Raw genomic sequence first — 26,160 nt, 5'->3', positions numbered from 1 at the left:
ATAAAACTGTAGTGAAAAGTTGTCCCTCCCAAATAAGGAAGTAAACCATAAGCAATGCTATTTAAGTCCATTGGAAAAACCGATACAGAATAGATTTTGCCATATATTTTAAAAAGTGATTCAGAGAGTCTGGGGGCAATGTAGGAGCTTTATGTATTTTTTAAAAATATATCTTTCATTGATTTCAGAGAGGAAGGGAGAGGGAGAGAGAAACACCAATGATGTGAGGGAATCATTGATCGGCTGCCTCCTGCAGGCCCCACACTGGGGATTGAGCCAGCATCCGGGACATGGGCCCTGACCCGGAATTGTACCGTGACCTCCTAAGTTCACAGGTTGACGCTCAACCACTGAGCCACACCAGTCAGGTGCAAGGTAGGAGCTTTATTTCCAATCTTCAGCAAATTATAAGAGAACTTGCTGATAAAGCACATAATTCACTTCCATGAGGCAAGTGATATACATTTGAGTAATCAGGTAACTTGCACCTTAAACCTGTTGTGCTGAGTTACAACTTTTCTGAGGATAGAAAACTAAGGCAGGTGTAGAACAAATGTGAAGTGCTACGTTGGAGAATATAATGGCAAAGCAGGGTTCGGTCAGTCTATAAACAGAGTCACATAGCTTGCTTTTTAGAAACTACTGAAGGAGAAGAATTTTATAACATAAAGTTTATAAGGCTTTTAAAACGACATGAAAGATAGACGGGCCTAGTAAGAATACACCTAAAAGGGTGTCTGCAGTTGTAAAATGTATTTATTGTTCTCCTCGTTACTTAGGAAAAGGTGACGCTGATCTGACAGGAGAGCACAGTTCTTAATAGAGAGTTTCTGTAGCAGTTACACTGTTTTTTTTTTTTTAAATCATTCTTTTAAATAAAAGGTTTTTAATGATTTTAGAAAGAGGAAGGGGGGGAGAAAGAGAGAGAGAGAGAGAGAGAAACATCAATGATGAGAGAGAATCATCGATTGACTGCCTCCTGCACGCCGATTGAGACAGCAGCTCGGGCATGTGCCCTGACCAGGAACCGGACAGTGACCTCCTGATTGACAGATCAACGCTCAACCACTGAGCCACACCAGTCGGGTAGAGGGTAAACTTTTGTTTGGGATTGTCATTTCTCATTTCTTCAAGTCTGATGTCTTGAATGTTTGTTTTTCAGTGATCAGGAACCTCCCTATTCAATGATTACATTGCACGAAATGGCAGAAACAGGTATTTTTAAAGTTTTTTTTAAAAAATACTTCCTAATGAATTAATGATTATGAAATTAACAATTATAAAGAAATGTGACCACTTTTTAAAAAAATAAATAAATAAAAGATCCCCCAAATACTTAACAGTATGACAAAGAAAAAAATCCCTTAGTATATGGAAATTTTCTTAGACAAGGGATAGGAAATGTATATTGCATCCTGAATATGTAGCTGTACCTCTCAGTAATAGTTTTATCTCATTGAAATTATTACCAGAAAAATTTTTTGGCATTGATGGATCGTTGACCATAACTCTTCTAGAATGGGAAGAATAATTTTTCTCCCTCAATTTGCTAAGTATAATTCTGAAAATAGAGCCAACTACTTCAGATACTTAATCTTCTTGGTTAACTCCTATGTCATAAATAAAATGCCAAAAACTTTTAAAATCATATTTTGAGGACCCAGGACCATAGCTTGAATTTTCTCCAGATAAAGCTGCCAAAAACATCGCCAGACTCCTGTAAATTTGGATTCTTTGACTCTACCATGATTACTAGCAATTGATGACTATGTCCATGCCAGATGTTAGCTGCTAAAACGTTACAGGATGAAGGTCAACAGTGTTTCTATTTTAATGTGAAGTCATCTTGGGTCATAGGTTATATATTTTCACATTTTTAAAATAGTGGCTCCATCATGTAATCTTCTTGATTTGCTCTTAGATGAAGGATGGTTGGACGTTGTCCAGTCTTTAATTAGAGTTATTCCATTGGAAGATCCATTGGGACCAGCTGTTATAACATTGTTACTAGATGAATGTCCATTGCCCACTAAAGTAAGTTAATACTTATCTTTTATGAAACTGTCATCTGTGTTTAAACACAGGATGAATGACCACAAGGAATATTTGATGTAATGCATTTCCTCTTTATGCACTTGGTATCTGTTTTATTCAGTATTAATTTCATTATATAAACCAATGAAGTGCTACATTCTCCTATCAGTAGCTCACTGTACAGCTTTAGCTTAAAATTTTAAAAATGTTAAAAATGGAGGCATTTAATCTAAAATACAATCTTTGGAAACTAGAAGAGAGGAATCAGTTGCTGAGCTGATTTTCTTATATTTAAACAATTTCCTCGTAACAAAAATTTTACACATTTTCTATTAAGAAAATAACTGTTATAACTGAAAGCACTTTTGAGGCTTACTCATACATTAAAGATTATATAACTATTCCCTTACATAGAACAAAAATTCAAACTCTCATTGCCTTAGTCCATATGCTCTATGGAACCCTTTTTTAAAATGCTGGGTTCTGGCATCTTTCATTTGTTTAAACCTCAGACCTTAAGGTCCAACATTGCAAAACAATGTGGACAAAGGGAAAAGTCTTTGGCCAAGTCCCTGATGAATTGACTTGCTTAGGCTTATAAGAGGTTTGTTTCTATCCTAATTTGTCTCAAAAGTTCTGGTGAGATTTATTCTTGCTTGGTAAAAAGATAAAAATTTTTAAAGTAACTTTTTACTTCAGCATCACTAGGCCCTGTTGTTATAAATTATAATGGCACTTGGGTAGATTTATTCTACCCAAATGATTTCATGATTCAAGAGTATATAGCATATATTTGGTATGACTGTTACATTTTGAATGGAATAGAATTTAGCAATTTATGGGAGACAACTTTCAGGTTAATCAGATAATAGTTCCCATCAATAATGGTATATCGGGTACATTGTATCATTTCTGTGTGGTTATTCTGAGTTAACACCTCATTATAGCTTTTGCCTATGAGGATTATCTTGGGGGTGGGGGGGCCTAAGTAGTGTATTTATGAAATCCACTTGTTCATTTTTGACTTTAGGATGCACTCCAGAAATTGACAGAAATTCTGAATTTAAATGGAGAAGTAGCCTGCCAGGACTCGGGTCATCCTGCCAAACACAGGAACACATCTGCTGTCCTGGGCTGCTTGGCCGAGAAACTAGCAGGTAACTCTGGAACGCTCCACCAAGAAGATCTTAAGTTGTTTGACATTAAGGGGAAGATTGCACTGCAGGGCTAATAAGTTATAATGGTACCGGAAAGGAGAATCTCCCCCCATCCGCAAAATTGAGGGACAAGGATAACGAAAAAAAGTACACAAAGGCCACGGAGGTGAATGCAATCTAATTAAGCTTTGAGGATTTTCAGAGGGAAATTTAAAAAAACAAGTAGTACGTACTTGCTTTAAAATTAAGAATAGGAGAAAAGGCTGAACTTAGTATAACAAAGATTCTAAAAGTTTAGCTAGGTGATAGAGACATAAAAGGTAGGGGGAAGAGGAAAAAGAACTTTATTTTTTTTAAAATATATTTTATTGATTTTTCACAGAGAGGAATGGATAGAGATAGAGAGGTAGAAACGTTGATGAGAGAGAAACATCGATCAGCTGCCTCCTGCACATCTCCCACTGGGGATGTGCCCACAACCCAGGTACATGCCCTTGACCGGAATCGAACCTGGGACCTTTCAGTCCACAGGCCGACGCTCTATCCACTGAGCCAAACCGGCTTCGGCAGGAAAAATAACTTTAAATTGGAGCAGTTCCTGAGAAGAGAAACAGATATTTAACTTGTTTATGAATAGTACCCATTTTAGGAAGGTTAACATTCAAGTACAGGGGGCTAGCTGGCTATATCACGTGGTGGAAGGAGCAGTGGCTTAGAAATCAGAACAAATGGGTGCTGGTTCATACTCTGCCATGTGCTCCCCAAGTGGCCTGGAGTAAGTTGCTTCACTTGGAGGGGGGAAGGGCGTGGGAGGACTCAGTTGCTCATCTATGATTTGGGGATAGTACCAGTCCCCTACCTTGAGTGGGAGACTTGAATAAGATCATGGGCAGGAGAGTGCTTGGTAAGAGTTCTACCAAAACAATTGTATTGTTACTAGTTACTGTTCAAAAAATAACATGGCACATTTAATTATACCCAGTGTTTGTTGTATTCGTCTAGGTCCTGCAAGTATAGGTTTACTTAGCCCAGGAATACTGGAATATTTGCTACAGTGTCTGGTAAGTGAGACATCAAAGCTAGTTATTCTTAGCCATTTAGAATGGTGCATTTTTCTAAAATTGCCAGCTTAGCCATTGGCACAGAGAATGGAATCAGTTATAAATGTTATAAATTTTATTTGCAGGTGTTTCCTGAGTGTTTATTCCCTCCTATGTTAAAAAAAAAAAAATGAGGGTGGGATAGGAATTTATTACAAGCAAAAACAGCTGGGCTGGGCTGGTTTTAAATGTAGTCACAAGATAGCAGCTATGATTGACTTATTGTGTGTGTCCTTAGAGTCTACCAAATGGTAGTAGGGACACCGCTCCCCCCTTCCCACCCTCTACCCCATGGAAACAAAATTACATGGCATTCCAAACCAGGAAACCTGCAGGTCAGATTCCCAGTGTATCTAAATCTCTAGTCCACCGTCCCTCCCCTGTCACTAAGGCTCTTAAAACTGTTGTTGGGGATTTGATGTATTGTCGGGGAAGCTTGTGGTTTGCTGTGCCTCTGCCGTCAGACCTCACACTGCTGGGCTGCAGTCTGTATTTTTTTAGTTATTTTTGCAGTGAGCACTGGCCTTCAAAAGCTGAAAGACCTTTTTCAGTACTACTAGTATGTGATGTGGACTTAAAACACTCAACATTATGTTAGGGAACCACTCTGGGGATACGGAATTGTATACCAGTTCTTTGCCCTGGAGAAGTTTCCTGGTTAGTTGAGGGAACAAAACTACTCAGATAAGACAGTAAGCCTCCATTTATGGCAGGATATGATCAAGGGCAAAATCGCTTCCTTTAGACCACGTGCTGCGAGTTCTGAGGTGATAGGAGGTGGGAGCTATGGGTGGTGCTGGCGGGAGAGTCCTGGGCTACAGGCTTCCTGAGGAGGATGGGACCTCATGGGCCACACGCTGAGGATAGGAGTTGATTGTGCACACAGGGAGAAAAAAGTGAGTTTCTGGGCTAGCGACACATCACTGGCAGAGCCCAGAGATAGACAAGACCGTGTTCCAGAGAACTGTCTGCTTGGAAGATAGTGTTCAGAGACATGAGGATATAGACTGAGTAGCCAGAGGGGAGGGCCTAGGGCCTGAAAAGCCAGACAGTGGGGTATGAAGCAGGGTGCTGAGCAGGCTTGCAACAGGGGAGGATGGTGGTTATATGAGCTTTGCAGAAGCCAGTTGGGCACCAGGGAAGTGAGTGGACTTGTTTGATGTCCCAGAGCTCCTAGTAGCTGTGTGAAAGCATGGCTGTGAGATGTGATGTTAAGCCGATAGACCTTTCTTTATAGGTGAGCTCGTGGGACGTGAACTGAAGTGTAATGGAAAGAGCTCACTTGCTCTCCCGCCTGCCATCAGCATGCGGCATTCCTTTCTGAGAACAGATTGAAAACTAAGCCTCTAGCTGTTAATTTCATTATTATTTTAGAACCCAGCAATGATGAATTGTTCCTTTTAGGGTGCTGAATAAAAAGTCATTTTTTGCTACAATTCTAGGTTTCTGTTTGGCTTGCTTAAATGAATGTAAGAATCAGTATTATTTAATAAAGCCCTAATATAAATGCTACTAAGTAAAATAACATAGTGCATTTAACCAGCTACTTCTGAAATTTCCATAACTCTAAGTGAACCCCGTAACCTCAAGAAAATAACATAAGACTCGAAGAGACCCTGTCTTGGTTCTTCATTACTAACAGTATTAGCAAAGGGATAATGGAGGCCTGGAATGAGTAAAACCTTTCTGACTGCTCCAACCAAAGTCTAGCACATATTGCGTAAGAAGAGGAAGTTGATAGCTTGCCACCTCTGCAGGGAAATGATGTTTCTGTTTTTTGTTTTTTATCTTTTGTTGTCTTTCAGAAGTTACAGTCCCACCCCACAGTCATGCTTTTTGCACTTATCGCACTGGAAAAGTTTGCACAGACAAGTAGGTATAGTGACTTCTTGCACTAATGATCTATGTATCGGTTGTTAAAACTCTGATTTTTCTCAGTTACTGGATGAGTTTACGCTTGGAACCCCATGGAACATGCATACATCCTGTTTTTGTCTGTGTAGACACCTCAAGGCCAGTAGATGCACCAGGGACAAAGGCAAGAGGTTCTCTCACCTGAGAATCAAAACTTCGTGACCATGATTACCCACTTTTTGTAGCTAAAAAGTTAGCGACGAGGTTGCTACTTTCTAGAAAATAGCAGAGCTCTTGAGCTATGTCATTATTCTAGTCTCCAAGTTCTCTACCTTTCCTCACTCCTTCCCACCACTCATCTGTCCAGCGAATCATCTTACTCTTTCATGGTTCATTCAAGGTTTACATCTTTCCAAACAGGTGAAAATAAGTTGACTATCTCTGAATCCAGCATTAGTAACCGGCTTGTCACGTTGGAGTCCTGGACCCATGATCCCGATTATCTGAAACGTCAAGTTGGTTTCTGTGCCCAGTGGAGCTTAGACAATCTCTGTAAGTTTCCATTCCCAAACTTCCTCCCCCCCCCCCTCCTCCTCCTCCTCCTTTCTTCTTCTTTCTTCTTCTTCTCCTCTTCCTCCTCATCGTCCTCCTCCTTCATTTTCATCATACATTTTTATTGATTTCAGAGAGGAAGGGAGAGGGAGAGAAAGATAGAAACATCAATGATGAGAGAGAATCATGGATCGGCTGCGTCCTGCACGCCCCCTACTGGGAATCACACCCGCAACCCAGGCATGTGCCCTTGACCAGAATTGAACCTTGGACTTTTCCGTCTGCAGGCCCATGCTCTGTCCACTGAACCAAACCAGTTGGGGCCCAAACCCATTTCTTACATAGGGTCACTGGCCTTCAGTTTGTAACAGTGAGCATGAGCCTTTCCTTATAAGGACCTCTACTTGTAGGTTGGCTGTATTCTAGCAGAAACATATTCTAGGGGCCCTTCAGACAGGCATGATATGGAAGGCTTCTGGTTCCAGCACTCTCCCCTTCTAAAACTTCTACTGCTGCCCTGTTTCCTGCTGCATCAAGGCCATTCATCAGATGGCACCGTGTGGTCAACTCTTCCAACACACTGTCTCCTGCTGTCCTACAAGCAGGTCCCCATCCTTCTACCTCTGGGCCTGTTCCCTCACTAGGCATTTCCTCTCTTTACTCTTCTCCCTGTCCCATCTTGGCTCTTCAAAGCTCAAGTCATGGCCCAGCTGGCATGGCTCAGTGGTTAAGCGATGACCTATGAACCAGGAGGTCACGGTTCGATTCCAAACACTGGTCAGGGCACATGCCCAGGTTGCAAACTTGATCCCCAGTAGGGGGCATGCAGGAGGCAACCAATCAATTATTCTCTCTCATCATTGATGTTTCTATCTCTTTCTCCCTTTCCCTCTCTGAAATCAATAAAAATATATTTTTAACAAATATTTTAAAAAAACAAAACTCAAGTCATGTCTTATCTACACAACAGGGTTGCTCCTGAATGTTCTCTTTTTCTCTGCCAAGGGCTGCTAGAATAAAACAATTTTACCAGTAGCTCCTCACTTCCCATCCACAGTGAGCACTGTGCTGAAACGCAATTGGACATGTAACCCCTGCTGCTACCGCAACATTGTGGGGACTGGCTTAGCGCACAGCCTGTGTTCTGCCAGTTAAAAAATAATTCTGAAAAACTACAATTCAGATTTTGTTGCATATAAAATACAGGCAGACCTCTTTTTATTGCACTGGGAAGCCAGAAGATTCATGTGACTTGCTTTATTGCAGCATCTGGAACTTTATTGCAGTCTCTCTGAGGCCTTCCTGTAATGACTATGGGGAGAAAAGCATAAGTCCAGCAGTGCTGCCTTCCCCAGCGACATATGGTAGTGTAACCGCAAAGCCAAGGTTGTGCGTCCCCCTACCAGCCCTGCCACCCATGAGCACCTCCGCTTCTGAACAGGAATGGCACTGAGCCATAACTCTGGTTTCTTCCCACAACAGTCAGGCTGAGAAACATGACACTTTCTCTTTTGCAGTTCTGAAAGAAGGTAGGCAGCTGACCTATGAGAAAGTGGACTTGAGTAGCATCAGGGCCATGCTGAATAGCAATGATGTCAGCGAGTACCTGAAGATCTCGCCTCATGGCCTGGAGGTAAAGCTGCTGCACATGGACTATTGCGGGGTGGGGTATCTTATTCTCATTTTCATGCCCTGGTTCTGAACAAAAGCAATTTCCTGCAGAGGAGACAGAAATTGATTTCAGAGAGCGGTTAGAGGTCCAAGTGGCAGGAGAGAGAGTGTTGGGGTATCATTTATCCTTTAGATCCCACATAGTGCTATACGTATAGGAAGCACTGTGATATTTATTGACGGTTTGGTTTAAATATGTCCATCTTTCTTCTCTGCTATGTTATCCAGCTAATGGTACAAAGACTAGTGTTTCTAAAAGAGGCCCTTCCTTTTTTTAACCCCTGCAGAGCCAGTTGGATTGGGGCTAGTGCTTCCTCTCCCCCCTCTGTGTTGGAAATGCTCTGGCCTGTGGTGAAGGTTGATGAGAAAGCTGCTTATGATGAGGCAGGCGCCAGAGGCACCAGGCTTGTCCAGATTGAAGAGCTGTTTGGGGAACGGCTGCAGACAGCTCTTTGATCTTCCGTATTGCCGAATGCTTGATGTAGTTTTCTGCTTTCAATTATTTTTAGGTACCGCATCTTATACCCTTCAGCATCCTTCTCTCCCTCCATATTAAGTACAGGTTAAGGCAATGTTTATGCATTTGTAAGAGATTCTACTGTGAGAGCGAAGCTCTGTAGGTATTTAAAAATGAAGCCAGGAGCCTTCCCTACCTCTTACCGCAGCCATCTTGGAGATCTTCCCATCCTGCTAGAATCCCTGGAAATAAAACTGCGATATGGTGTGTGCTCCAATCGGCTTCGCACTTTTTGTCACCGAGGTGCACAGAGAAGGAAGCAGTGGTCCACCAGGAGCGTTCAGAAGGAAAACTCGCAGCCTTCCGAGCTGCCGGTGTCTGGTGGGCTTCAGGCATTGAGGGGGCCTCTCTTGCTCTTTGGTTTTGCCAGGCTCGCTGTGATGCCTCCTCTTTTGAAAGCGTGCGTTGCACCTTTTGTGTGGATGCTGGGGTGTGGTACTACGAAGTAACCGTGATCACTTCCGGTGTCATGCAGATCGGCTGGGCCACACGCGACAGCAAATTTCTCAATCATGTGAGTACCCGGAGGACTGCCATGGGTGTGGCGGCAGTTTTTAGCTGAGTGGGTAGAGACACTTATTTTTCAGAGAGGTTTGCACATGCCCGGGTTGTGGGGTCGATACCCAGTAGGGGGCGTGCAGGAGGCAGCCTGTCAGTGGTTCTCTCTTTTGTTTCTATCTTTCCCTCTCCCTTCCTCTCTGAAATCAATAAAAATATGTTTTAAAAAAAAACAGCAACACTCTTTCCCAAAACATAGCAGGCCTTGCTAATCTCCTGGGCCGTCTCCCTCCAGGAAGGCTACGGCATTGGGGACGATGAGTATTCCTGTGCTTACGATGGCTGCCGGCAGCTGATTTGGTACAATGCCAGAAGTAAGCCTCACCTGCACCCGTGCTGGAAAGAAGGTATTCATTCCTCTCCATCATGAAATTATCAGTTAGGTCAAGACGTTGCTTATTATGAAGCATCTATTATGTTAGGCCTTAAAATGTTCTTATGGAAGAATATTCAGTGTGAAGAGGGTTAGTTCGCCTTCATATCCCCTGCCATGGATGGGAAAGGTATTCACCTGCTAAATTCACCTCTGGTGGAGCCCTTCCTTCAGCAAAAACATCTCAGAATGTAAAAGGTCTTAATTTAGTGGGAAGTGATCATCTTACGATTAGTATGAATTCTAGTTTCCTCTCTGGGTGTATGTTTTGAATCAAAGCAGCTATGGAGATATCGAAGATACTGAAAGTGTAATGAGGATATTTTACATTTAAATGAGGATATTTTCAGAGACCAGATGGCTGAGGAATAGGCACTGTTCAGTGGACACATGCTGGCACCTCTGGCGCAGCCTTTAAGGGCAGCTTGAGCACTTTCGGCCTCAAACACGTCTGCTCAGCCTCCCTTCTCCAGACGGCAGCCTCAGGCTGCTGCAGGGGACACAGACTTCCAGAAACTCAGTCATGGCTCTAGGATGTTTGCAGGAATGTATCTTAGCAACAGTATGATCTTTCTCACCCATTCAATTTTTGTTCCATCCGCTCTGCAGTATCTAAGACCCTGGACCCATGAAAACATTTATTGGTTAAAGATTCAAGCGGGAAGTCAGAGCCACACAGTTGGTTTGTTTAACACTTAGATGGGAGGGTCTAAGGTTATTGAGTCTTTTCACCCCTCGCTAAATACAGTGAAAAGAGGCTTTCCCTGCCACAGCACCATCGCACTGGAGGTCGATATTCCCCAGGGCCTCCTGATGCTGTGCCTCGACCACCACCACCACCACCACCCCCTCCACACACACACAAACACATTGGTTCTGAAGACATAGCATCAAATGGTAGGGGATGAAGCCTCTGCAAAGATTTTATCCCCAGCATTGGACTAGATAGGAGATATAGCCCAGCTCCTTCTCCAAGCCTGCCTCTCTCTCTCTCTCTCTCTCTCTCTCTCTCTCTCTCTTTCTCTTTCCTGCACCAGTCTGCTTTATAAATGTAAACTGCATTTTCAGGCATGCTAAGAGAGCAGGAAATTGACCCCTGCCATGCAGGGTCAGGGGTCAGTTAATTAAAGTGATAGTGTAAGAAAGAAAAAAAACCTTAAAAGTCAAATATAAGCCTTCATTTGAATGGCTTGTAGGTTCTTAAAGAAGGAATATAACACTTCATGTAACAGATCATAAGATGGAGGTACTGTCTACAAAGACTGTGTAATTTGGTTTCTTTTAAATAATTTTACAAAGGATTACTTAAATAATGTGTTTATTATAAAATTTTGGAAAATAGAGGAGGGAAGCAAAATGAAACTGAAATCCCTTGTAATTCCACCATCCAGAGATTTTTTTAAAAAACACTTAAAATTTGATGTAAATATTTATTACATAATTATACTATGTTAATACTTCAAGGTTGGATAATTACATTTTAACCTTTTTAAATATGAACCATTCTGGATAGTCTCAGGATAAATACTTAAAGTGGAACTTCTGGTAAGGGGGATAAAGAATTTCATTTTGTAAATGTTTTGCTCTATATGACCAGATTACCCTCCACTAGCAGTGAGTGCCTATTTTTCTTATCATCGTTGTATAATTTCATGTGTTCACCTTTAAGAATTTAAAAAGCAAAAACTTGTCCAGCTGGTGTGGCTCATGGTGAGCGTTGACCTATGAACCAGGAAGTCATGGTTCAATTCCTATCAGGGCACATGCCCAGGTTGCGGGCTTGATCCCCAATGTGGGGTGTGCAGGAGGCAGCCAATCAATCATTCTCTCTCATCATTGATGTTTCTCTCTCTCTCCCTCTCCCTTCCTCTCTGAAATATATATATAAAACCCTGAGACACTTAGCAGAATCCCAGTGTATACACCCTCATCCTAACACTGCTTTGCTTTCTCCTGCAGGAGATACGGTAGGATTTCTGTTAGACTTGAATGAAAAGCAAATGATCTTCTTTTTAAATGGCAACCAGCTGCCTCCTGAGAAGCAAGTCTTTTCGTCTACTGTGTAAGTAGCTTTTTCCATTCAAAACCTTGAGGACATGCACAGAATGCACTTTTTAAAAAAAAGTTAAGAGTTATTCTGAGAAAGCTCACTTTTTAAATTTAATTTTATTTATTTTCTTTAATATATTTTTATTGATTTCAGAGAGGAAGGGAGAGGGAGCGAGAGATAGAAACATCAGTGATGGGAATCAGTGACCCACTGCCTCCTGCATACCCCCCACTGGGGAGCAAGCCTATAATCTGAGCATGTGTCCTAACTTGGAATCTAACCTTGACCTCCTGCTTCATAGGTCAATGCTCAACCACTGAGCACACAGCCGGGCCGGAATGCACTTTCTCCAGAAAAAAAACTTTGTCCATTTATATAGTCAGGTGTGATGAGACACCATTTTATTTCAAGTAATTGGGGTTCCATCTGATCATACCTAAAGTCACCTCAAAGTTTGACATAGGAAGATAAGGGCAGGAGATCCTGTCCCCCTTTCCGCTAGGATGTGACTCATTCCAACTTCGGAAAAACCACTTCACATGTGAGCGTTGCCTTGTTTTTATGAATTTTCTTGACCTCTTGCTTATTTTTTTCTGTAGATCTGGATTTTTTGCTGCAGCTAGTTTCATGTCGTATCAACAGTGTGAGTTCAATTTTGGAGCAAAACCATTTAAATATCCACCATCTATGAAATTTAGCACTTTTAATGACTACGCCTTCCTGAGAGCTGAAGAGAAGATCATTTTGCCAAGGTAAGGGGTCTGCAGACCGGCTCCAGACTTCCTCGTGTATCTCATGAGAAATTACAATCGTTTCTCAGAAGCTTTTTTCAGCTTCATACAAATAATTTTGAAAACCTGAGTAAAATAGCAACTTCCTAGGAAATAGAAATTACCAAAACACATCCCAGAAGAGATAGAAACAAAACAGTTATTACAAAATTAATTGAAAGAAATCGAGAGCTATGGTCCCAGAGAGCACCAGACCTAGGGGGTTTCGCCGGAGAACTCCCCCAAATATTTGGGCAACAGATCACTTCTCTGCTATTTAAAATATTGCAGAACCCAGAAGGAAAGAGCACTTCCAAGTAATTGTTCTGAGCTGACTAATATTAGTTATAAAAATCAGACAATATAACACATTGCACATACCCCAAAAACACCTGCGGGGGGCGGGGAGGGGGCGGTTCTGGGTTGGTAGGTACATAGGTACAGGATGGTTACCATTTAACATTTACAGTGACTAGAGGTTGTATGTGGGCAACAAGCTAACTCTGAGGAGTTGCAGGTGCTCCACCCAGGAGTAAGAAAAGAAGATTACTCTAACATTTCAATTTCTGGTATCTCAGATGCCTAAGAACATGGGCAGGGCTAATTAAGGTACAGGTTAACCTGAGGAATCAATAGGCCTGGGATGTGACTACCTACGGTGACCTGCCCAGTGAGGAGTTTATGATCAGCTCATCCTGTGTGGATACTGTCAGTCACTACTTGTCAGGCCTGCCCTGTGCTCCCAAGCAGGTCATGTCTGCTGTGTAGTCCCTCTTTCATTCTTAGCACACACAGCATTTTCAAAGCATTTCCTGGGCCTCCCTGCTCACGGGCCCACTTCTCTCTGACATGCTGTGTTTTCCACTCAGGCACAGGCGTCTTGCTCTGTTGAAGCAAGTCAGTATCCGGGAAAACTGCTGCTCCCTGTGTTGTGATGAGGTAGCAGACACACAGCTGAAGCCATGTGGCCACAGGTAAGAGGGCTTATGTGACTAGTTCCTGTTTTGTACGTTATATTAGGCAGTTTCATCGTGTCCTTGAATTGCTTTTAGAGTGTCCAGTTTCATAGCTGTTCATCAGTTCACTGTGTGAAAGTGGGCTAAATGAGGAGCTCAGTCGGGCAAGGAGCACATGGCTGTCTCCAAGAGCGTACCTGAAGCAGAAGCAGCTGCTTGATGCCGAAGGCCTTTCTTTTCTCAGTGCTATGTTTTCAATAGTGTGCACATCACAAAATGTGAAACGTTTAATGCTATTTATGATCTTCGCGGGCAGTCCCTCTTAGTTGTAGAGCCTCCTCATATATTTATTATTTATACTCTTAACCATTGAGCAGGCAGCGCCTCCCTGCCATCTAACCACACATCAGTTGTCTGAGATGAACTCAAAGGGCAGCCTACACCCTGTAGAACAGAGTGGCTAAACATCAGCCAGACCAGCAAGCATGACAGTCCCCAAGAAGGCCCTCCCAGCCCGGGCTAGAAAGGGGTTGGCAGTGTGCGGGCCCAGGCATGCATGCTGACTGTATGTGAGCAGCTCCCTGTAATTCAGCACAGCCCGTACCCTACCTTGCTCTTATGTCTGACATAGCTTTAGCCACCAGGCCTCCCAGGGTCCAGAGCCTGGAGTGACGGACCCGTTTGTCACCCCCAGTGTGCCTCAGCCTGGGCCCTGACTCTGCCGTCTTTTGAGATGTGTTGTTATCTAACGGCTGTTAAGGAAAGTGCATTCAGTGTACCTCATTTCCCCCTTATCTGTACCAGTCTCTCTCCTGAAAGAAAGGTTCAGTGGCTCCAGCTACGGTTGCTCCTTGATATCACCTCCGCAGCCAAGAATTCCTCACTTTGAGCCCCTTTGGAGGTTTTAGTTATCAGGGCCTCACAGGCAGATGCAGAGTTTAAAGGTTGGGTAGCTTGATACCCTTTTTGATCTTTGTAAGTATGTTAAGATCCCAAACAAACAGCGGGATCTGGTCTTCATATATATATATATATATATATAGAGAAAGAGAGAGAGAGAGAGAGAGAGAGAGAGAGAGAGAGAGAGAGATTGATTTCAGAGAGGAAGGGAGAGGGAGAGAAAAACATCAATGATGAGAGAGAATCATTGATCGGCTGCCTTCTGCACGCCCCCCAATGGGGATAGAGCCTGCGCAACCTGGGCATGTGCCCCAACTGAGAATTAAACCGTGACCTCTTGGTTTATAGGTCGATGCTCAACCACTGAGCCACACCAGTCGGACCAGGATCTGGTCTTATTCATCTCTGTGCTCTCAGGCCCTCTCAGTGGTTTTTGCACATAATAAGGGCTCATGAATGAAGGCTGAATCTAAAACTTAGAACCAGCTATCTTAAATATGAGCACAGCTTCCTTAGTAGACAAATCCAAAACAGGATCGAGGAGGAAATGAGAGGGAGACTTGTTATTTATTTATATATGTACTTCATTTTATTAGCCATGAATTATTACTCTTTCAATTAATAAGCTTGTTAACATTTTCGATCACATCGGTCAGTCTGGCCTCTTGATGCGTTAACCTAACTGGCGTTTGTCTTTCTCCGCAGTGACCTGTGCATGAATTGTGCCTTGCAACTGGAGACCTGCCCATTGTGTCGGAAAGAAATAGCGTCTAGAGTCAGACAGATCTCTCATATTTCATGACACACGGGAAGAGACACACGGACTTATTTCTACTCAATTCCAGCCAGTGTGGAAAAGAAAAAGAAAAAACCCATCTCTAATCAGTTGTACGCACATTGAAACTTATAGCCATGGCCAGATTTTATGCTAAAAATGGTAGTTTGTCAAAGACAAAATTCTCTTAGAATCTAACCCAACTTGCCAGCCCTGAGAAATTCCTTTCAAGGCCAAGGAAAGCTGAGTGCTAACAAGTGAGGCCTGTGGTACTTCCCTGAAGCGATAGGGGGCAGCACCCTCACGAGTGCTGGGGCCACACCAGATTTCTCCATGTTGGGTTCGTTTGATTGTCTAACACAGGATGTTTTGTCTCATATTCTGAAGTTTTATTTGGACAGAAGGTCATTATGGAGAAGTAAACGGCAGCATTTCTGGGTTGAGTATAACTTCCCATTGGTCAGAGATAGCGGTGTGTTAAGTGTGGCTATTGCACTGTAAAACTTGAATCTATAAAACTAGAACCACACAGGTCAATACTACGAGCAATTTGGAGAGCCTGAAAGAAGGTGCACAGACTGTAGAAAACTCCCAAACTTTTGATATTTCAGTGATTCCAAAGAACATTCTAGTTTTTTTTAAATGCAGAAAATCGGTGGTATTTTCACATTCATGGTGTTTCTATCCAACTTCAGTACCCACATTTCGTGAGGAAAACATGTTTTAACAATGCAGGATGAATTCTTGAATTAATTGCAATGTTTGGAGAAAATTTGGTATTTAAGGTATTTTTAAGGTACCATCAAATCAGGTTTTTGGTTAAAAAAATTGTTTTTAATCAGTATTGTTTTTGAAAGTAACATACTTTGAAACGCTTGAACTAACAGTCTCAGAAACTCTTAGAAGATAGTCTGAGAGCACGTATTCCTGTTGTTTTGAATAAATAACATGTTTGAATAGTGAATTCAATCATGGATTGCTGACTGTATCTCCATCAAAGTGTTCCTCCCTCTCAGGGTCTCTGGTGAAGACCTTCAAGAGTTTGGTTTTTTTCTCCCAGAAAATTGGAAGGTAGAATTGTAAATCCATAGAATTTACTTTATAATGGTGTACCTCAGCAGCTGCCTTTCGATTTATGCCAAGTCCTTACTGAGTTTATACTTGAATAGTAAATATGTCTTCTGAGTTTTACAGTGTCTTAAACTCAATGCACATTTTTTCTTCCTTCCCTACCCTTTTTCGTTTGTAGTTCATTAAAATGTCCTCTTACAGTGTTGGTTTCCTTCCTGGCCGTGCTTGTTGGGGTGCTGGATTTTTCCCATGTCGTTAGTCTTCCATAAATTCAAAAATATATATAAATATAAATATATATATATATATATATATATATGTTCTTTAGCTTGTGGTGAATACAGTAATTTGCATTGAAGAAATAAAACATTTGTTGCCTTTTTTTAACTAAGATTTCACAACTTTCATTGGTCCCTGCTGCTAAAGCTCTAAGACAGCATACTCTCAGGTGTAAGGAGAGAATCACGTGTTAGAATTAAGAAGAGAGGTTAATCACTGTCCATCCAGCAAATCTTTATTCTGGGCACTTGTATACAAAACAGATCTGTTCATGGAGCTCGCTTACATCTGGGAGTGGGAAGAAGACCACTGAGCAACACCAGCTGGGCTACTTTTCCAATTCTTCTAGACCCGTGGTCGGCAAACTGCGGCTCGCGAGCCACATGCGGCTCTTTGGCCCCTTGGGTGTGGCTCTTCCTAAGCCTTAGGAGTACCCTAATTAAGTTAATAACAATGTACCCACCTATATAGTTTAAGTTTAAAAAAATTGGCTCTCAAAAGAAATTTCAATCGTTGTACTGTTGATATTTGGCTCTGTTGACTGAGTTTGCCAACCACTGTTCTAGACCATAAAACAAGGATTTCAATATTAAATTATTCAGATGGAAGCAAAGTTGTAATTTAGGAGTTGCTTCAAAGGGAAAGACATTTACTCCACATAGAAGAGAAAAAATTGCCAAGCTATGTGGAAGAGGGTAAACAATGATCTATATTCTGTGTGGTCTGTAAGCATTTTAAGAGAAATGGAAAGCTAGGCTTTTGCTGATGGTATATTGTACCAGAGAGAACAATATGTAATATATATATTTTTTATTATTTGTTTATTGTCAAGTCATTCATTAGATTGTTTTTTACCCTCGCCAGAGGATATGTTTTATTGATTTTAGAAAGAGAGACATCCATGCGAGAGAGAAGCATCAATGGGTTGCCTCCCGCATGGGCCTTGATCGTGTATTGAACCCTCAACCTTTTGGTGCACAGGACAACGCTACAACCAACTGAGTCACCTGGCCAGGCATGTAATTTATATTTTTTATTTCCCGGAAATACCCCCAGGATTCCAGCCAGCCAAAAAAAAAATGTTTCTAATGAATTGCCACTTTTTTTGAATGATACCGCTAAAGCAAGGTAAAGTCGTGATGCCATTAGCTGAACACCAGGAACAGGGACTTGGTGACAGAAACAACTTCACTTGCAGAAAATGATATTTTCAACCATCTTGAATCTGTATCCAAGAAAACAAACTATCCAACTAGGATCGCTCTTCTAAATAGTGTACATTTTTTTGCTACTCCAATTATTAATACCCGCAATCAAAGGATTTATTATGGAAAACATTTTATATATTCAAGTAAATGTATTTTTTATACCAGAAGGCCATCATTCAGGTTTTTTCCCCAGAAAAGTATCTTGTTCTGATTTCCAGTATTGTTTGACAACTTGGGGATTGGGGCCTTCCATAGGGCATGATGAGTAAGACAGGAGTGAGCCTCCTCTCAGATTCCAGCCCCATACTGTCACTTCCCACAAGTATGCAAGTACTTCCAAGCCTGGGTTTCCTGATCTATAAAATCGAGATGGTAATTCCTCATGGAGTGTTTCTTTTATTTATTTTTTTTTAAAATATATTTTTATTGATTTCAGAGAGGAAAGGAGCAGGAGAGAGAAGATAGAAACATCAGTGATGAGAATCATTGATTGGCTGCCTCCTGCACGCCCCCTGCTGGGGATCAAACTTGCAACCAGGACATGTGCCCTTGACCAGAATCGAACCTGGGACCCTTCAGTCCACAGGCCAATGCTCTGTCCACTGAGCCAAACCAGCCAAGGCTGGAGTGTTTCTTTTAAATCAGTTTCAAGCATTTCACTTTTTCTATGCACTTCTATTGGATTTATTGGTCTAACACTGGTTAACAAAATTATGCAGGTTTCAGGTGCACAATTCCACAACACATCATCTGCACACTGAACTGTGTGTTCACCTTCCCAAGTCTTTCATCACCATTTATGCACCCCCCCACCCCCCACCCCATACTCTCCTCCACCTCCCTCCTCATTTCAAATATTTCAAAAAGAGAGAATGTGTTTATAAACATTTAGCACCAATACTTGGCACATGCCTGAGTAAGTGGGTACCTATGATTATTATCTTTATCCCCATTTGTTCTAATAGCCAGAGAAGGTGAAGTAGATTAAAGATGGTCACAAGTTCTTGAACATTCCTCCCGTCTATAAATGAGCTTTGTGGCCCCTCAAACTGGTGGGCTGTGTGCTTGACCAATATACTTCAGGGGAAGTGGTACTGTGCCAGATTCCTCGTGCCAGATTCCTCGTCCCAGGCCTTTACGTGACTGGCCGCTTCCACTTCCTGCCTCTTGAGGTATTTGCTCTTGGACCCAGCCACCATGGTGTGTGAAAAACCAAGGGAAGACCTACATAGAGAGGAATTGAGGTCCCTCCACCCCAATCCTTTCACCACCATCCACACACAGCTCCCAGCCAAGAGCCAGCACCAAGTTTGCAGCCATGGGAGTGAGCTTCTGGGAAGAGGCGGCTCTAGCCCCATTCCACCTGCCCCAGCTGAGGAGTGGAGCAGAGACCAGCTGTCCCTACCAAGTCCTGAAAGTGCAGATTCCTGAGCAAATTAATTGCTTTAAGCCACTAAGAGTTTTGGGTGGTTTGTAACAGTGATAGATGACCAGAACAGATGAAATCATCGTTTCCTCCTCCACTCTGATCCCATCCATGATTTAGCAGTAGAAAGGGTGGGCAGGCCTGGCCTGGGTAGCTCAGTGGTTGAGCTTCAACCTGTGTGCCAGGAGCTCATGGTTGCGTGCTCTATCCCCAGTAGGGGGCGTGCAGGAGGCAGCCGGTCAGTGATGATTCTCTGTCATCATTGATGTTTCTCTTTCCTCTCCCTTCCTCCCTGAAATCAATAAAAAAATATATTTTTTAAAGAATTGTGGGCAAGTTCATTTAGTCCAAAAGAAATAAGTGGTTTATAGAGAAAGTAGGTCATGAAGAAATTTGCTGAGTTTGCTCCGAGCTGTGTGGCCAGTGCTTGACTTAAACAGAACTCTGCCCGGTTATGCAGCAAACCTTTCCGGATGCCTGGCTTCTCTCTGGTGCTGCGCAGAGTTCGTGCCTCTGAGATACCATTGTCCTGATAACAAATCCCTGTACCCAGGCACCACACATTCGGCCAAGATGTATAAATGCGACCGGAGAGACGATGCCCAGTGGTCCAGTCATGAGGAATGTGCTCTAGGGAATCTTTTTGGCAAAATTTGGCAGCATCGGAGAGGACTTTTTTCCTGATTGCGTTGCTCAAGGGGGTTCCATCAACTTTCCTCTCGCCTAATTGGGCCAAGAGACCATTTACTGCCGAATCTTTATGATGTGAATATGCGTGACGTACAAGACACCCACTTCTTGCGATGAGGCTTTCCTTCCACGAGAGGGAGTAGCTGCCTTGCACATCGGCAATTATCTGCTTCCAAAACTAAGGACGGCCTCTCAAGAGATCTGCTATGTATAGTGCTCTCAAATTCCGCTGTAAACTACTTCATCTCCTTCTGAAGTCTTGTCACTTGCAGATGGGGAAACTGAGGCACTTGGCTTGGATTCCTTCCATAAAACGGGGGCGACGTGAGATGTAATGGCCGCACAGGGAGAGACCACGTCACCGAGCCCTTGGTGCTCACGAAGGCCCAGCTTCCACCCCCTCCGCCCTCCACTCGCCCCACCTCCCGCGACTTCCCATGCTTTTCCCTCACTTCCTCCTCCCGTTTGTCCCGCCCCTGGCTCCGGGCAACGCGCGTCTGTGATTGGCTGGCGGGAGTTGCGAGGCAGCGGAAGAGGTTGCGGTGACCATGGTGACGGGAGGCGGGCGCGGCGCGGCGCCCCGAGGTCGGTGCTCGCCGCCAGGCCCCTGCGGCGGCTGCTGACGCTCGCGCGGAGGCCCGGCGGGCAGAGGTCCGGCCCGCGCGTGGCTAGGCCGTGACCCGCCCGTGGCCTCGGCGGCACGGCCTCCCCGATGCCCGTTGGGGCTCTGCGGGGCAGAACGGAGGTTGCGTCCGGGCCGCGGGCCGGGTAGGAGGCGGACGGGCCGGCTCGCCTGCGCGGGGTGGATGCGGCGGCGGCGGGATGGACACCCTAGAGGAAGAGAGCTTCGTGCTGTCTTCGTAGGTGACCCTGCCGGGCCCGGGCCCGCTGGCGCTCCGTCTCGGCCTCTGCCCTTAGAAACGGGTCCCCTGGCGGGTGGGGGGCTGTCAAGGCGCCGCCCCAATCCCCGGGGTCGGTTCGGTCGCTGGTGCGACCCTTGGTTCGGGCCCGGAGGACTGGAGGGCAGGGCGGGTGTCACGCGTTGACCAACGCCTCCGTCACACTCCCCCACCCCCGCCTCCGCTCTTCCGTCGTCGGCCGAACCTGGCGGTTGGAGCTGCCGAGGCCCGGCCACGGGAGAGGACCCGCCAGCACCAGGGCCCCTGGTCTCAGTGCCCCCTCCCCGGCCGGCATCGCCCGCGCCGGGTCCGGGCACCAGCCGAGGGGTAGGCTGCCGGCCCAAATGTGGCGAGCGGGCCCCACGGGAGACGTGCGGAGCAGCCGTGAAGATGGCCTATGCGACCCTTTATTTGTCCCATTTTGTAACTCTGTGTGTCACATCGGGTTGTCTGAAAAGTGGAGGCATTGCTGTTCATCTTGGATGTCGCAGATGCGCCCAGTGGGTTTTATTCTCTTTGGAATTGTTAGACAGTAATTAATTCTGAAGCTGAGGGATAGGACGCCTATTTCGCTATCCATTTTTTGTGTGTGTGTGTGTGTGTGTGTGTGCATGAAAATGTACATAATTAAAAAAAAACACGGTTTGAAACAGCACCTAATCCAGGCATGTTTTCCAGCTCCTCCGCCTCTGATGCAGAATTCGACGCTGTGGTTGGCTACTTGGAGGGCATTATCATGGGTAAGCCTCTTTGCCAGCGTGGCCTGTGCTCTTACGTCTCAGACCCGTGCTTTTAAGGACACAGAGTTAATTTTTAAGAGCGAAGACATCAGACATCGAGCTGCGTATAGATTTTAAAGTAGCACAGTGTAACGTTAAACCCTACTGTGATTTGTCTTAGAGGCAAACAGCCCATACTGCTTAACACAGCAAATCCCCACCGATTCTGGCCTCAGGAAGGAACTTTTCAGGAAAGTCGACACCTAGAAGTTACGGGGCTCTGGGCAAAACTTCAGGAAATATTGATCTACCTTATATCAGAGACGAAGAGCAATTCAACTTTTTAGTTTTTCCTTTTTAACATTTTTATATGAAGTAATGCCATAACCATAGCATAGCGCACATGCATGAATCAAACAAGGTATTTCCTGTTTGTGGGTTCACTTTGGCACCCATAATTCCTACTAAGGAATTGGCACCAAAGGTTTAAGACACATGTGGGGGAGAGAAACTTAAAATTTGAGACAATGTTGTCTATTGACTTCAAGTCTTCTGAGATTGAGGAAAAGAAGGCTGCGATTTGGTGTTCCTCGCTGTGTCTCTTACTCTAGTTTAGTCGGAAAATCACTGACCGAGTTTTTGTATGTCCAGGTAGGTATGGTAAAGAGCCATGCCCTTACCTGTAAATACAGCTGTTTCACCACTAAGCTCTCATTCCATGTGGATCTGAGGGTTTGGAGGGGATACTGAGGAATACTTTGAGTTCTTTTGCCTTTTATGGATACCCTGTGCCCTGTGGGAAAATGAACTCCTGTAAGCCCAGACTATCACAGACTGGCTACGGCTGTTGTGTATATTTAAGTACAATTTTTAAAATACTAATAAAAAAGCCAGTTTGGCCCTAACCTGTTTGGCTCAGTGGATAGAGCGTCCCAGGTTCAATTCTGGTCAAAGGCACATGCCTGGGTTGCGGGCTCGGTCCAACGTGCAGGAGGCAGCCAATCAGTGATTCCCTCTCATCACTGATGTTTCTATCTCTCTCTTCCTCTCTGAAATCAATAAAAATATATATTTTTTAAAAAGCCAGGTGGCTAAGTGGGTCTCAGAGTGTCAGCCTGCGGACTGAAGGATACCGGGTTTAATACTTCCTTGAAACACCTTTAGTGTTCTCTCCTGGAGACTAACTGTTGAGAAACCACTTCTGACATGTAACTCCTGCCTGTTTGTAAATCAGAATGGTTTTTAGTTTGCATTAAAAATAATAGTTGTTTTTTTATTGTGGTTCAGATGACGAGTTCCAGTTATTACAGAGAAATTTCATGGACAAGTACTACCAGGAATTTGAAGACACAGAAGAGAATAAACTCATCTACACGCCTATTTTTAACGAATATGTAAGTGGGTTTCTATTTCTCTTGCCAGAGATTACGATCTCATTAAAATGTGGATTTAGAATCAAAAGATGCTGAAATTTGCTTGATTTTCAAATCTGCCACCGTACCTTGCCAGGAATTCTGTTAGAATCTGGTTTAGTTCTCATCTCCTGTCACTTTCCCACACGCAGCTTTTGGGGCTGTTTTTCAAATATGTGATGATTTCATCAACTTTTATTTCACAAGCTGTTTGGCTTTATCATAATCCTGATTTCAGTTACAATACGTGGGGCCACCACACCAGGCATTTATTTGACCTTTTGGCTTTCACACACTCTTTTCCTATTACTAACCCAGGTATGTATGTTTATCAGGTGAACATGAAAACCAAGACCAAGCCCGCTAACTAGTGGGTGGCAAAACCAAGACTACAATCCAGGAACTTCCATCTTTGACCCGTGGGTGTCCCCCCTCTGTCAAGGTCAGGGCCTCCTGGAATGATACCATCTGGCTGAGAATGGGTTTGAGCCTCCGGAACCTTCTTTCCTTAATGTAGCAGCTCGGCAGTCAGCGCAGGTTCCCTCAGGCCAGGCCTCAGCGTCTAAGGACCCTGGATTGCCTCTGTCCAGAACTTCTGTGTCTGTTCTGCACAGACCCCACCTGCTCAGGAAGAAAAAGCCACTTCATTCCTCACTTCCGGCCAGAGGTGGGGGGAGCCCTGCTGCTGCCCCTACTGGTCGGAGCGCGTGCGTGCGTGTTCCAGTGTAATGACCGAGCGCCTCTCCGTCCGTGGGCCAGGCCGTCCACTAGGCCAGGAGCTGTGTTTTGGTCTCTTTGGTGTCCCCGGCACTCACCACAGGCCTGGCACACGGGGTCGGCTCTTAGGACAGGCTTTCTGAAAAGCAGTCCTGAGGTCTGACAAGATCTTTCTCACTTAGATTTCTTTAGTGGAAAAGTACATCGAAGAACAGCTACTGGAGCGGATTCCTGGCTTCAACATGGCGGCCTTCACGACAACCTTACAGTGAGTTGAGCTTGACTCTGTGTTTTGCCTTTTTCACCTCCCTCCTCCTTCGGTCTGGAAAAAAAGACCCTCTTTCTTCCAGTGCTTGATCATCAAGGCTGAGAGCGCTTGGTGGTTGGGTCCGGGTAGAAGGGCCTCAGAACCTTTGACCGAAGCCTTGAAGAGACAGTGTTCACCATTCATTCGTGAAGCAGCCACCCTTTCCTTTTGCAGGCACCACAAAGATGAGGTGGCCGGTGACATATTCGACATGCTGCTCACGTTTACCGATTTTCTGGCTTTTAAAGAAATGTTTTTGGACTACAGAGCAGTAAGTCACCTGTTTTTCTTTTAATTTTGTGTTTTTAGTAAGTCACTCTTGCCTGTTCCGTTGGCCACACTGAACCACTTACAACGTTCTAAGAACTAACACAAACCACCTCCCAGCTTCTCCCTGTGAGCTTGGCCAGTGGCACCTCGTGGGTGTCAGTGAGCTGCTGTCCTCCTCCAGCCGGGACCTGGGATCCTTACCGAGGAATCCCATTCTGTGGTTAAGACTGACCGTGGCCAGTGCTGAGCAAAAGTGCAAATCACCCTCCCCTCCCTGTGCTCCTGGTGTCCCACACCCCCACCCTGAGCCTCCTTCCCCAGGCGGGCTCTGAGCGAGGGAGTTTTATGTCTTGCCTCTTGAAGTTTTTGTTTCCCTTGCAGGAAAAAGAAGGCCGGGGACTGGACTTAAGCAGTGGTCTCGTGGTGACGTCACTGTGCAAGTCATCCTCCCTGCCCACTTCCCAGAACCACCTGCGGCACTAGGTCCCCTCCAGCAACGAGATTGTTCAACATCAGCCCAGGGCACGGGAGAGGCGTCAGCTACAGCTAGCGACAGGATAGATCTTGGGGAGACCGGCTCTGTTCCGCAATCCTTCGTTAACATCAAGTATTGATGGAGGAAAAAAAATGGTATGACCCTCCTGAGACCCGTTTCTTCAGAAAACCCTTGTGTTCAGTAACCCTAGTGCTCCTCCCTCGGTGGGCATCTCTCTCGGGGGCTTGAGTCAGCGCCTGTGGATGAGTCCACGTCCAGCATTCCACCTGGGGGCTTGCTTCCCCCGCACACGTGTTGGGGTGTCGCACCCATGGGTTTCCCTGGTTGGGAGCATTTATCTAGGGTGTTCCTCAAGCTGCTGCCGGACTTGAAACTTCTGGAGCTCCTATCACCACCGAGGGTCTTGGCTGTCAGAGTCACCGAGAGAGATGTCCTTTACCTAAAAGCTACCTGTCCGAGTCAGCGCCTAGTCTCACATCCGCAGTCCCTGTCCCCATGTCACTGTCTTCTGGTCCTGATGTAGCCCCCGTTTCCAGAACTCTCCCTTAAGCATTTTTGAAAAAACGATTTTTATAGTTAAATGCTCAGGCTGACCTAGTGGATATAATCTTGGAAGTTCCACGATTACCCACTTCAAGGTCAAAGTATTATATGCTTTTTAGTTGTTAGTGCCCCGAACGCGGAGGCTCCGTTGGCGCCGCGAGTGTGTGCTTCCGCGGAAGTGGGTCAGGTCCCCTTTGCTCAGCATGTGTGTTCGTGCAGGCTCGCGCCAGCTTTTTCTGTGTAAACCGCGTGGTTAGGTTTTCTGTTGGAACAGAGGGTCTGCAATGCTTTCCTGTCAAAACCTTCCCACCAGCGCAGTGTCTGCTGGTTAGCTCAGCTCCCGGTGTGCACCTTAGATGTTTTTGAAAATAAAAATAAGACTCTGTACTGACTTCATGTGGCTGTTCTGGTTTTAAAGGATGAGCTGTACAGAGGCTGTGTGTTTTCTGTACTGATGTGGCGCTCGTTAAGTGCTTTTGTATCGTTAAGTAAAATTGAGGTGTTTTGCAAGAACCAACTCAGACAAGTTCTTCTGTCTTTATTTTTATAAAAAACAAAACAAAAAAAAATGAAAACAGTCACCACCAAGCATATGACAACTCACCAGGCAAGGCCTTGATGCCCCGCCTCCATGTCCCAAGTGTCCAATCAGCAGGGTCAGGGAAGCAGCTCTATTGACGGAGGCTTTCCCCAAACGGGCTGTTACAGTCTAGGGCTTGGGAAGGGAGGGAGCCTCTGAGACAGGCTTTCATCATTGAGAAGTTGCTTAAAGCCAATCTGCTCTAAATAACCTTAAGTGTCCCTAGCTGGTTTGGCTCAGTGGATAGTGGGCCTGTGGACCAAGGGTCCTGGGTTC

At 44.6% G+C, this 26,160-nt stretch overlaps 2 protein-coding genes across 9 annotated transcripts in view; both read left to right on the top strand.

The window, feature by feature from the left end:
• The window catches only part of RSPRY1 (ring finger and SPRY domain containing 1), a 30,153-nt gene extending 13,612 nt beyond the window's left edge, over window positions 1-16,541 (top strand). For 4 of the 6 annotated variants that reach the window (XM_036345180.1, XM_036345181.1, XM_036345182.1 and 1 more), the window contains 13 exons: window positions 1,163-1,215; window positions 1,922-2,034; window positions 3,065-3,191; window positions 4,194-4,252; window positions 6,097-6,163; window positions 6,566-6,697; window positions 8,215-8,330; window positions 9,256-9,399; window positions 9,643-9,790; window positions 11,776-11,878; window positions 12,466-12,618; window positions 13,506-13,610; window positions 15,198-16,541. In XM_036345180.1, the coding sequence (XP_036201073.1) occupies window positions 1,163-1,215; window positions 1,922-2,034; window positions 3,065-3,191; window positions 4,194-4,252; window positions 6,097-6,163; window positions 6,566-6,697; window positions 8,215-8,330; window positions 9,256-9,399; window positions 9,643-9,790; window positions 11,776-11,878; window positions 12,466-12,618; window positions 13,506-13,610; window positions 15,198-15,294 (1,417 nt within the window). In that variant the 3' untranslated portion in view covers window positions 15,295-16,541. Of the gene's footprint in view, window positions 1-1,162; window positions 1,216-1,921; window positions 2,035-3,064; window positions 3,192-4,193; window positions 4,253-6,096; window positions 6,164-6,565; window positions 6,698-8,214; window positions 8,331-9,255; window positions 9,400-9,642; window positions 9,791-11,775; window positions 11,879-12,465; window positions 12,619-13,505; window positions 13,611-15,197 lie in introns of those variants that run through there. The other 2 variants (XM_036345183.1, XR_004973563.1) reach the window with 2 other exon arrangements.
• A 3,945-nt stretch (window positions 16,542-20,486) lies between these two features.
• On the top strand, window positions 20,487-25,821 carry LOC118674196 (ADP ribosylation factor like GTPase 2 binding protein). Of its 3 annotated transcripts, none has more exons than XM_036345635.1 (6): window positions 20,487-20,709; window positions 21,519-21,580; window positions 22,847-22,953; window positions 23,871-23,956; window positions 24,170-24,266; window positions 24,647-25,821. In XM_036345635.1, exons 1-6 carry the CDS (start codon window positions 20,654-20,656, stop codon window positions 24,746-24,748), a joined length of 510 nt encoding a protein of 169 aa, XP_036201528.1. In that variant the 5' UTR covers window positions 20,487-20,653; the 3' UTR covers window positions 24,749-25,821. The 3 variants fall into 3 exon arrangements, with proteins under 3 accessions (XP_036201528.1, XP_036201529.1, XP_036201527.1); XM_036345636.1 differs by having other exon boundaries at window positions 20,489-20,801; XM_036345634.1 differs by lacking the exon at window positions 20,487-20,709 and adding an exon at window positions 20,865-21,340.
• Window positions 25,822-26,160: the final 339 nt, after the last annotated feature.

This window comes from Myotis myotis, unplaced genomic scaffold (genome assembly GCF_014108235.1).
Source record: "Myotis myotis isolate mMyoMyo1 unplaced genomic scaffold, mMyoMyo1.p scaffold_m19_p_19, whole genome shotgun sequence".
NCBI lineage: Eukaryota > Metazoa > Chordata > Mammalia > Chiroptera > Vespertilionidae > Myotis > Myotis myotis.
The sequence above is the reverse complement of the archived record's forward strand: the minus strand, read 5'-3'. Positions and strand labels throughout refer to the sequence as shown.

Excerpts from the sequence above, each read along its gene's own strand:
- LOC118674196 (XM_036345634.1), top strand. The coding sequence starts at position 21,231 with ATGGCCTATGCGACCCTTTATTTGTCCCATTTTGTAACTCTGTGTGTC. Across the intron at positions 21,341-21,518 it reads GGATGTCGCAGATGCGCCCA|CTCCTCCGCCTCTGATGCAG; the intron begins GTGGGTTTTATT and ends CATGTTTTCCAG. Across the intron at positions 24,267-24,646 it reads TGTTTTTGGACTACAGAGCA|GAAAAAGAAGGCCGGGGACT; the intron begins GTAAGTCACCTG and ends TTTCCCTTGCAG.